Genomic DNA, 11,475 nt, shown 5'->3' on the forward strand with positions numbered 1-11,475 from the left:
ACACCTTTTTTTTCTACTTCTCCAATGTCTTTGAGGCCTTGTAGTCATATAACTGGATCAAAATGTATGCACACTTTGTTCATACACACACACACGTATAGATGTGTATGTGTGTGTTTGTGTATATAAAACACATAATATACATAATGTTAATGTTATTAATGTATATTTCTGTGCAAAGAAAAGGCATACAGGATGGCTGGGGCATTGGGATTAGGTTGTGGGGAGTGGGAAGGTGGCTGGGCATCTTTCAGAAGCACAGGGCAGAGACTTCTTTGGGGCTTTGTAACTGGAAAGGACATTAGAAGGATGGCTTAAGCCTGTGCATGGAAACACACACCTCTCTGGAGGGCAAAGATTAAACCATATGGGGTCTGTCTGGGGCTCTGTCCTCCTGAGAGAGATCCTAAGCTGAGGCCTCTAGAGTTTACAGTAGAGACAGGAGAAAAGGGATTTGTCAGAGGCACCAAGGCTGTCAAACTGAGGGGGAGACTGATGTCCTGGGATCAGGGGGTGCCTTAGCCACCCTCGGGTGTCAGCTTCCCCTCATGCCTGGCTGTGTTTGTGTTTCTGGTTACGGAGCGGAGGGCATTTGAGACTCTTACTTCTCCCCATAGGGTTTGGGTATTAGTTACCCTATAAAAGTTGGGCTAATTTTATAGTCCAAGGAGGAGGAAAGCCAAGAAGACTTCAGCATTAACAGTAGGATTTATGAAAGTAAACATAGGGAGTGCTTGCCGGATTTGGGGGACATTAAGATCTCAATGTCTTTATGTCAGGGCACATGATCTATGGATATGTGTGTGTACTCAAAGGTTAACTTTTTAAGAGCTTTGTGGGTACAAAGTGTTTTCAGGACTAACCCCCAAAGGCCTCCCTAGCCTCCCCACCCCCCTTCCCTTCACAGTGTCTAGTTTATAGAACAGGAGCTGGGGCAACTGAAAACTAGCTTCTTTTAATGGCTGGTCCTGACAGCTTTGCCTCGACTGTCCAGTGCGGCTTAGTCTGTCCCTTGATTTCCCAAGTGGAGCTTCCAGGACAGTCCCAGGGGACAGGGGCTGGGTCTGTGATGTTCTTTGGCATAAGGAACTCCCCATGAGTAAAGTCCTTCTACCAACACAGGTCATCGTTTTCTCTGCAGCACGGATGGATAGATAGACCTGTCTATCAAATGGAGACAGAAAGAAAGAAGGAGAGAAAGTGGGGAAAGAGAGAGAAAAGGAGAGGGAGGGAGAGAAGGAGAAAGAAAGGGAGACAGAGACAGAGAGAGGGGGGAAAGGGGGAGAGAAATAGAAGGGGAGGGGAGCACTACCTGGGACACTTAGAGGTTAAGTGACTTGCTCAGGGGCCCACCACCAGTATGTGTCAGAGGTAGGATTTGAACCCAAATTTTAATGACTCTGAGCCAAGCTATTTACCCACTGCACCACAGTGCCTCATACCCTGGAGATACTCAATAAAAATGTATTTGTTGAATAAATATTTTTATTTTTAGGCAATTGGGATAAAGTGACTTGCCCAGGGTCACACAGCTAGTAAGTGAATAGTGTCTGGTCTGAGGCCAGATTTGAACTCAGGTCCTTCTGACTTCAGAGCCAGGTGCCCTATCTACTGCTCCACCTAGCTGCCCCTTGAACAAATATTTTTAAAGCATGTATTAAGCAACTACTAAGTACCCCAGATTGTGGCTAACAGTGGGGATTCAGAGACAAAAAACGAAATGGGGCAGAGGGGGCACAAGATGGTGCAGTGGACAGAACGCCGGGTCTGCATTCAGAGGGCCTGTGTTCATGCTGCGCTTCTGACCTTGACCCCCTGTGTGACACAGCGCTGAAGCGACCTTCAGTTTCCTTCTCTGTAAAAGGTACAGTTGGACCCGGGGGTTTCTGAGGTCTCCTCCAGCTCTGGATCTGTTATCTTATGAACAATCATCCCCCTCAAGGAATTTACATTCTACTCTCAGGAAACATCATACACACAGACAGATACACAGAAAAAATATATATACATATATACACATATAAGTTAAATACAAAGAAATTGGGGGACCAGTTAACAACTGAGGGACTGAAGAAAGATCTGGAGTAGGAGGTAGCATCTTTTTTGGGCTTTGAAGGAACCTAGGGTATTCTAGGAACTGGAGGTGAGGAAGGGAGATTTCTAGGCAGGAGAAACAGCTTGTGAAAGGGTGTAGAAAGAGGAGATAGAATATCTCGTACAGGAAATCACAAGCAGGCTATTTGGACTGGAACGTAAAGTACATGAAGGTTAGTAATGTGTGAGAAGCCTGGAAAGATAGATTGGAGCCAGACCGTGGAGGGCTTCTAATGCCAGAAAGAGAAGTTGGTAGTTTTTCCCAGAAGCAATGGGTAGTTATTAAAGCTTCTTGAACAGAGAAGTAACATGGTCAGATTCGCATTTTAGGAAGATCAATCTGGCATCTCCATCGAGAGTGAATTAGAAAGGGAGAGGCTGCGGGCAGGGAGATCCTTTCCAGTAGGAGGTGATCGCCAGCATCTTTGAACAAGGTGTGAAGAAATGAATGGACAGTATGAGCCTTAAAAACAAGTCCAGAATTCAAGACCAGTCTCTGACACCCGCCGGCTGTGTGACCCCGGAGGCTCACGACCTCCCGATGTCCCAGGCGACTCTCCACTACCCACAAGTTACACACAAGTTGCTGATTGGTCTGAATCTGTCATGGACAAAGAAAATAAAATCTAATTGGAGCTTGGACTCACTGTCCTGTAAGGTCCCTTCCAGTTCTAAATCCATGATCCTATACATTTTTTATCTTTTCAATGTGTGTTCTCCACATTCGTTGTTTTGTGGGATCCAATAATCCTGTGAGTCAGATGGGACAGGCATTATTGTCCCCATTTTATAGATGAAGAAACTGAGCCTTGGAGAGATGAAATGATTTGCTGGAGGTCAAATACTGATAGCCCGAAGACAGGAAATTAGGTCTCCCGCCTCTCAGCCCAAGGCTTTTTTGCTGCAAGAGTTAAAAAGGAGATGATAGAGAATTTTTTGATGTAACAATAACTTCCTGAGATTTGCACAATCCTTTCTGTGTTTGGTACTTCCCAGCAGATCTGTAGGAAAGGTACAACAGCTATCATTAGCCCCATTTCACAGGTGAGGCTTGAGGATTTCCATCGCCTGTCATTGGTCACACAGGCAAGAAGTGTCACAGGCAATATTCGAACCCGGGTCTCTTCTGACTCAAGCCCAGCATTCTCTCCACAATTGCACCAGGCTTCATTATCGACAAGAGAGGAGCAGTGAGAGTGAGAGCTGGTGCTCTCAAAAACAGCACCATTTTAGTCCAGGGTTCCTTACCACGGGGTCGGGAACACTGGAGCCGTGAATCTTGATAATCACGTTTCCTTACGATGGATTTCCTTTGTAATCCTGCCTATTTGATTTTGTGCATTTCTTCACATTCTTCTGAGAAGAGGGTCTTTCAGGAGGCTCCCCCAGACTGCCAGCAGGGTCCACAACACAAAGAGAGGTTAGAGCTCCGGGCTCAGGAAGATGGAACTCGCGTGGTTTTCTTCCGTTGGGGACTTCCCATGAGGACCGTTGTCCGAGCCTGCCCTCTCCCTGAAGCAGGGATACCTCCCATCTCTTTCACGGGCTCAGACCCTCTTCCCAAGTCTCTGCTTGCGCCATGTGAGTCATATAAATTGGGATTATGGGCCACCAAATTTTCATTTTCATCAAGGGGAATAAAGTGATAGCAATTAGACCTCTTTGAATCCTTATGGTTTCTTAATGAATTAACTGACTCTCCCTCTCTTCCTCACTCGCAGATGAGAGTGATATTGTCCCCGTTCAGCCCTTTGTCTTGTTCTATCCTTTGCACCAACTTCACTTTCCCTCATATGACAATTATCTCTGAACAAGCCTCCTCCCGCCCACTCATTCACCCTTAGACTGTCCATTCTTTGAGATCAGACCTGTGCCCCAGCTTTATTTTTATACTCACAGTCCCTTGTATATAGTGGGAAGTGAACAAATGTTTGTTGAATTGAATTATGTTCCCTAGTGGATAAAGGGCTAGACTTGAAGTGGCAAAGACCTGGGTTCAGATCTCTCCTCTCACATTCACTAGGACAGCGGCCACCGTGGGAAGTCACCAGATTTCTTTAAATCTGTTTCCACATTTAAAAATGGAGATAGTAAAGCCTGTTCCCATGTCACAGAGTTGCGTGGGGTTCCAGTGAGATCATGCAAAGTGCTCTGCAAACATTATGGAAAGATGGGAATGTGGTGAATGGTATTACTAAATTGTATTTCCTCGAGGTCAGGGTCTGGGACTTATTTATCTTTCAATTCAATTTAACAACCGTTCGTTCATCTTTAGTTACCGTGCTAGAGATACAGAGACAGAAATGAAAGAATCCCTGTCCTCAAAGGGTTTATATTCTACGGGGAAAATCTTTGTAAGCCTACCCTCACCCCACGTGCCTAGAACAATCTATTGCCACTAGTGGCTGCTACATAAATGGTTGTTGATTGAATGATTGAAAGTCATTCAAACAACAAGCATTTATCAAGCACGTAAAAGTTAGAGGGCTCCTCCCCACACAGAGTGGGCATTTCACTGGGGGACATAACACAGATCAGACAGGGAAGGAAGCTCTGAGTGAAGCTATAGAGCCCTAGGTTGTCTTGCTTTTTTTTTTTTTTTTGTTAGCAACGGTGGCAATATTGATTTGATTATTGTTTCCTTAACAAGAGGTGAAGGGGGGAGGGGTGGTATAGGGTAAAAGCATGGTAGAGACCACAATGCCAGGTGCTGTTCTGGATGGGATGAATGAATGAATAAATGAATGAATGAATGAATGAATGAATGAATGAATGAATGCATGAATGAATGATAATTGTATTTCTTCTGCTCATGTTTGGCTTCAGTTGTGCATTTCAAATCTTCAGGGCTTGTCCTTGAGAAAAATCTTACTAGTAGTTTTGTGGTCGCAGTCCACAGCCTTGAATGACAGATCATCTGGGTTATGTGTTATACTCACTGGTGGCCTCCTAACCCAATGCAGCTCCTGTACCTCTGGGGCCCTGTGAATGGGTGCCGATGATGGCGTACATTTGTTCATCCGGAATCCAATGCCTTTGCTATCGATGAAACAGAGTCTCTGCCAAGAGAAAATCATAGTGGATAATGTGCTTCTGGCCTCTCACTCATTTCCTTTCACCCTCTCATGTTATCTGCCTGCCGTTAGCAGCTGTAGAAATGAGGGTTTTCTTCTCTAATCTGGATGGTTTTGATCTCTGGAAAGTCTTTTAGGAGGTCTACGCTGCCTGAGCCATCAGGTCAAAAACAAAAAAAGAGTGTTTGGCTTTAAAAAGGGAATTCTCTGAGCTCTAGTGAGAGAAATAGTGAATCAAAGTAGAGACAAGGATTTGCTTGGGCGGATGGACAATGGAAAGAAGGCAGAGCCCCTCATTCCTTATGGTGTTGTTATTTTCTCTGCAAAGGAAAGTGCTTTGTACTGAGCATCATAGAACAAAAATGACTAATGGGAGGGGGGACTATGGACATAATGTGTCTTGATTTTACCAAAGCTTTTAATGAAGTATCTCATACTATTCTTGTGGAGAAGATGGAGAGATATGGAGTAGACGATAATACAATGAGACAGATTCAGTATGGGTTACATAGCCAGACTCAAAGAACAGCTATTATTGGTTCAACACAAACAGGTCAGGAGGTCCTCAGTAGAGCACCCCAGGGACCTAGGGGGACTTGGCTCAGTACTGTCTGACATTTTCATCATTGGTTTGGATGAAGGTATAGATGGTATGCTGATTAAACCTGCAGATAATGAAGTGATAGGCGATACACTGAAATGACTTCATCAGGACTCAAGAAGATATGGACAAAACTGGCCTCAATCTAATAAGATGAAATTCTGTAGGGTTAGATGTAAAGTCTTGCCCTTGCGTACAGACAGTCAGCTCCACAAATAAAGATGGAGGAGGCATGGATAGACAACAGCTGTTCCGAAAAGGATCTGGGGGCTTCAGTGGACTGCAAGCTCAATAGGGGTCAACAGTAGGATGGAGCCATCCAAATGAATCTTGTCCCCTATTTGTTTTCAAATATTTGAAAGTTTGTCACTTGAAAGAAGTATTAGAATTAATCTGTTTGAACCCAGAGGTCAGGGGCACATTTAGGCTGGACATGAGGACTAACTTGTATAACTGTATTAGTTATATTAGTTATAATCAGTAACAATTAGGACAGTCCAAAGTAGAGCAATGGTTGGTTGCCTCCAATTGATGGTCTTCAACTGGAAATGAAATGACCACCCACTGACTATGTTACACTGAGGATTCTTGCTCAGGTTCAGCCTGGCTAAGGCTGCCTCTGTGTCTCCTTCAGACTCAGATTCTGGAATTCTGTAACTCTGGTGCTTTGGGTGATCTCCGAGACTGTAAGATAAGTATACATGATGGTGTCCCTTGGTGACTCTTCAAGGCACAGTGGGGATGGAAATCTCTACCTGTGGAGGGTCATTTCTGGAGCAGCCGTCCCCTGACACCTGTGATTTGGTTTCAGGGATGAATATGAAGAAGATGGATTCTGCCAGCCATACCGAGGGATCGCGTGCGCCAGATTCATTGGTAACCGCACCGTCTACATGGAGTCTTTGCACATGCAAGGGGAAATAGAAAATCAGATTACAGGTAGGTCATTCCTTACCGAGACGTCTAATGGTCACCCAACCATCTGATGGTCACTGAACAACAGACAGTTTGCTGTGCAAAGTACAGTGTTGGGCTCTGAGGGGAGTGCAGAGAAGACCATGGCATGGTCTGTGTCCTAAGGGAGGTCACAGCAACACATTAGGAAGGAGCCCTGTTGGAAGGGGAAAAGGAAATGGGAGAATCCTCTGAAATGAGCGTCGTTGGAGAGCGAGACGGAGAGGCCCTAGGCTGGCCTTCCGTCTCTGACACTCAGTGCCCCACGTGATGACCTTGGACACTCCCAAGGACTCTGATTTCCCCTCAGTAAAATTAAAAAGTTTGGGCTAGGAGACCTCTGGGGTCTCCTCTTCTTATCAGTATATGATCCTAATTATGGGTGTTTATTATGAAATGGGATCTGCAGACCTGATGCTACTTTTCTTGAATCTGGCCGACATAATTTTTTTTTCCTAGACTCAAAATAAATATGAATGCTATCTTGGATCACAGATTTAGGACTGGAATGGACCTTAGAGCTCATCTAGTCCACATTTATCATTTTACAAATGAAGAAACTGAGGCCAGGGAAGTGAAGTACCTGAGGTGAAAAAGGCAAAGCTGGGATTCAAACTCAGGTCCTCTCCCTCCAAATATGACTGCTTTTTCACTGTAGCCCCCAGCCCCCAGATTCTCAGGCATCTTTTCTTCTTCATATTGTCTTTTTTTTTTCTGAATTCATGTGATCCCTCCCAATTAGTATTTATACGTGACTTCATTAGAGAAGTAACGTGGAACAATGTGGGGAAACCAGCCGCTGGGATTGGAATCAGAAGGTCCGATTTCAAATTCAGCCTTTGGTATTTGGTGACTCTGTGGCCATGTTTCTTTATCTATAAAATGACGGACAGGGGAAGAATGGATATCAATGACAGGGTGTCTCCAAGGCAGAGGCTCCTGTCACCATCTTTCCCTATGAAGACTGCCATCTCTCAGGGCTCCAAGACCAAGGTGGTTGCCATGTAACCATAGTGACCAAGAGGAACAGCCTTGCCCAGTGGTGTCCAACTCAAATAGAAAAGGAATCCCCACTGCTGCACATTGACCTGCAAACGACCATCATCTAGGTTGCATTGTGTTTTTATTTATTTTGTTAAACATTTCCCAATTACCAGCTGGGGAGTTTAACACCTCAAGCCCTCTACATCCCCCTGAGTTGTGCTGAGAAAATCAGCTCTGGGGAGGAGTTACTTCTGAGGTCCCTGTGAAAAATTCAGAGGTCCCTGGCATTAGAGCTGGCAGGAATCTTTCCTTGAATTTACAGATGAGAAAACTGAGGACCATAGAGGTGAAGTGACTTGTCTAGGGTCATACAGCTAGTAAATGCCTGCAGAAGGTTTTAAACATATGGTGAATCACAGGGGACAGCTAGATGGTGCAGTGTATACAGCACCAGGCCTGGAGTTAAAAAGACTCATCTTCCTGAGTTCAAATCCAGCCTCAGACACTTTGTGGTTGTGTGACCCTGGGCAAGTCATTTAACTCTATTTGCCTCAGTTTCCTCATCTACAAAATGAGCTGGAGAAGGGAATGGCAAACCACTCCAGTGTCTTTTCCAAGAAAACCCAAAATGGGGTAATGGAGAGTGGGACACACTGAAAAATGACTGAACATTAAAGGATTGTAGATTCCAGGAATAAGGAGTGACAGTCCCATTGTACTTTGAACTTATCACACCACATCTGGAGAATTTAGAAATGGAAAGGACCTCACAAGTGGTTGATAAAGCACAAGACTGGAAGTCATGAAGACCTGTGTTTGAATCCTTATTCAGACATTTATTAGCTGTGTGATGCTGGGCCAGTCACTTAAACCTCTCCCAGCCTCAGTTTCCTCATCTGTAAAATGAGATAATAATAGCCCCTGCCTCCTGGGATTGTTGTGAGGATTCAATGAGTTCACATAGGTAAAGTACTTCACAAACACTAAAGTGTTGCAAAAATGCTAACTATTATTATCAGCTATTAGTCCAAACCCCTCACTTTACTGGTAAGAAATTGAGACCCAAAAGAATTCAATGACTTATCCAAGGTCACACTGTAAGGTAGTTAGGGGGAAAAAAAGTTTGAATTATTCAAAATATCTTGCTGCTGATTTCCCAGAGCTTAGCAAAGTGCCTGAAATACAACGGGAGCTTAATAAGTGTCTATTGATGACTGACTGAAGCTTCCTAGCTCTGTAGAGCAGTGTAAAAACAAGTGTGTAGTCAGAGGCCTAATTACTGATTCCAAAGACTGTTTGGCCTCTTCTGTAAAAGGAGAGATTTGGACCACAGAGGATGGAAAGGAGTCCTTCCTGAGGTGGTCTGGTGACTCTGGAGTCAGTCTTGACACCCCAGACCAATCGGCTTCTTTGTGATTTCTGCTCATTCCCCCGCATTCTACCTTCTGGGGCCAAGCGGAACAATTTCATAACCCCTCTTCTAGAAGACTTTCCCCAACTATGCAAAGCTGCCGCCCAGGCTGTCCAAAGACTGTCACCAAACCTCCTTGGGAAGGGCTCGTTCTATCCTCTCTAGTCAGTCAGTCAGCAGGGACCATTTATTTCCAGCGTTCCCAGTACTTTCTGCAAACAGTAAACACCTGGAACATAGGAAGGACTTAATAAATGTTCACTGCTTGCTTTGCAGCCGCCTTCACTATGATTGGCACGTCCAGTCACCTCTCCGATAAGTGCTCCCAGTTCGCCATCCCCTCCCTTTGTCACTACGCTTTCCCCTACTGTGATGAGACCTCTCCGGTTCCGAAGCCGCGAGACCTGTGCCGGGACGAATGTGAAATCTTGGAGAATGTCCTTTGTCAGACCGAGTACATTTTCGCCAGATCAAATCCCATGATTCTGATGAGACTCAAGTTGCCCAATTGTGAAGACCTCCCCCAGCCAGAGAGCCCCGAGGCTGCCAACTGTATCCGGATTGGGATCCCCATGGCTGACCCCATCAATAAAAGTAAGTGAAGGTGGTGGTGCGCACCTGTGACGCCCTGCTACTAGGGAAGGCTGAGGCTGGCGGACCCCTTGAGCTCAGGAGTTCTGAGCTTCAGTGGGCCTGGAGCCAATGGGGTGTCCGTTCTAAGCTTGGCTCCAATATGGCGAGCCTCAGGGCCACCAGGCTGCCAAAGGAGGGACAAATTTTCACAGATTTCTCTGTCAATCAGCAGTGAAGTCAGGTCACTACACTTCATGCCTGGAGGAGATAGGGAGACCCAGTCTACCAAAAAAGGAATAAATAATAATAAAGAAAGGGCATGACAAATAACTATCCTGTTTAAAACAAAAAAAAAGAGATAAGTGGAGTTCAACAGCCTTTTTTTTCTAGTCTAGGACCAGTCATCCAAATGCTAAAGTTTTGTGTGAAGGGAAAAGAAATTAGGCTTTACCCCAGAAAAATGCTGAGTACTTGATAATTTAACTATTAATTTAAAAACTAGAAGGCAGAGGAAAGGGATTGGGCTTCTGATGTCATTAGTATAAGGGACTTGAGCAAGGGAACACCCTCTGCCAATGAGATCAAACGAAATATTTGTAAAGTGTTTAGCACAGTGCTTGGCACACAGTAGATACCTAATTGTTCCCTCCCTCTTCTTTTACTAATGTAGCTTGGCACTTTCTTGGCCACTTTACAAAGTGATATATTTTTATTTATTTTATTAAATATTTACCAATGACATTTAAAAAATTTTTAGCATCTATTAAAAAAAATTTCAGTTCCAAATTCTTCCCCTCTCTTCTACTCCTCCTCCACTTCTTTAGAAGACAAGCAATATGATATTGATTATACATAGGAAGCCGTGCAAAACATATTTCTATATTAGCCATGTTGCAAAAGGAAACACACACACACATACTATCCAAGAAAAATAAACAAAGTGAAAAAAGTAGTCTTCAATATGCACTCAGAGTTCATTAGTTCTTTCTCTGGAGGTAGGTGGCATTTTTCATCATGAGTCCTTCAGAATTATCTTGGATTATTGTCTTGATCAGAGTAGCCCAGTCTTTCACAGTTGATCGTTATACAATATTGCTATTCCTGTGTACAATGGTTCTTCTCACTTCACTTTGCATCAGTTCATCTTTCTGATACCACAATGGTATTCCATCACAATCATATACTGCAACTTTTTCAGCCATTCCCCCAACAGATGGGCATCCCCTCCATTTCCAGTTCTTTGCCACCACAAAACGAGAGGCTATAAATATTTTCATACACACAGGTCTTTTTCCTTTTTCTTTGATCTCTTTGGGATACAGACCTGGCAACCCCTTAGAGTTTTAGAGATGACTATGATCCTGGTTGGTGTCTTTTTTTTAATCTTTTTTTTGTTCCTTTCTGCCTGTCAGATCACAAGTGTTACAACAGCACGGGAGCAGATTACCGAGGAACGGTCAGCGTGACGAAATCCGGCCGACAGTGCCAGCCGTGGAATTCCCAGTATCCCCACACTCACACGTTCACGGCTGTCAGATACCCCGAGCTGAACGGGGGGCACTCCTACTGCCGCAATCCTGGGAATCAGAAGGAAGCCCCGTGGTGTTTCACCTTGGACGAAAACTTCAAGGCCGACCTGTGTGACATCCCAGCATGTGGTAAATAGAAGGCTGTTCCCAGCTATTTTGCCTGATCACCTTCCCCTGTTCTCTTTTCCTTTGTGGAGGAGGGGATTACTGTGTGTGTGTGTGTGTGTGTGTGTGTGTGTGTGTGTGTGTGTGTGT

At 44.5% G+C, this 11,475-nt stretch overlaps 1 protein-coding gene across 1 annotated transcript in view; it reads left to right on the forward strand.

The window, feature by feature from the left end:
• The window catches only part of ROR1 (receptor tyrosine kinase like orphan receptor 1), a 369,596-nt gene that overhangs the window by 329,313 nt on the left and 28,808 nt on the right, over positions 1-11,475 (forward strand). The window contains exons 5-7 of the mRNA XM_027852854.1: positions 6,581-6,708; positions 9,395-9,712; positions 11,104-11,349. Coding sequence (XP_027708655.1) covers positions 6,581-6,708; positions 9,395-9,712; positions 11,104-11,349 — 692 coding nt within the window. The remainder of the gene's footprint in view (positions 1-6,580; positions 6,709-9,394; positions 9,713-11,103; positions 11,350-11,475) is intronic.

This window comes from Vombatus ursinus, unplaced genomic scaffold, assembly GCF_900497805.2.
Source record: "Vombatus ursinus unplaced genomic scaffold, bare-nosed wombat genome assembly UNPS02009824.1, whole genome shotgun sequence".
NCBI classification, from domain to species: Eukaryota; Metazoa; Chordata; class Mammalia; order Diprotodontia; family Vombatidae; genus Vombatus; species Vombatus ursinus.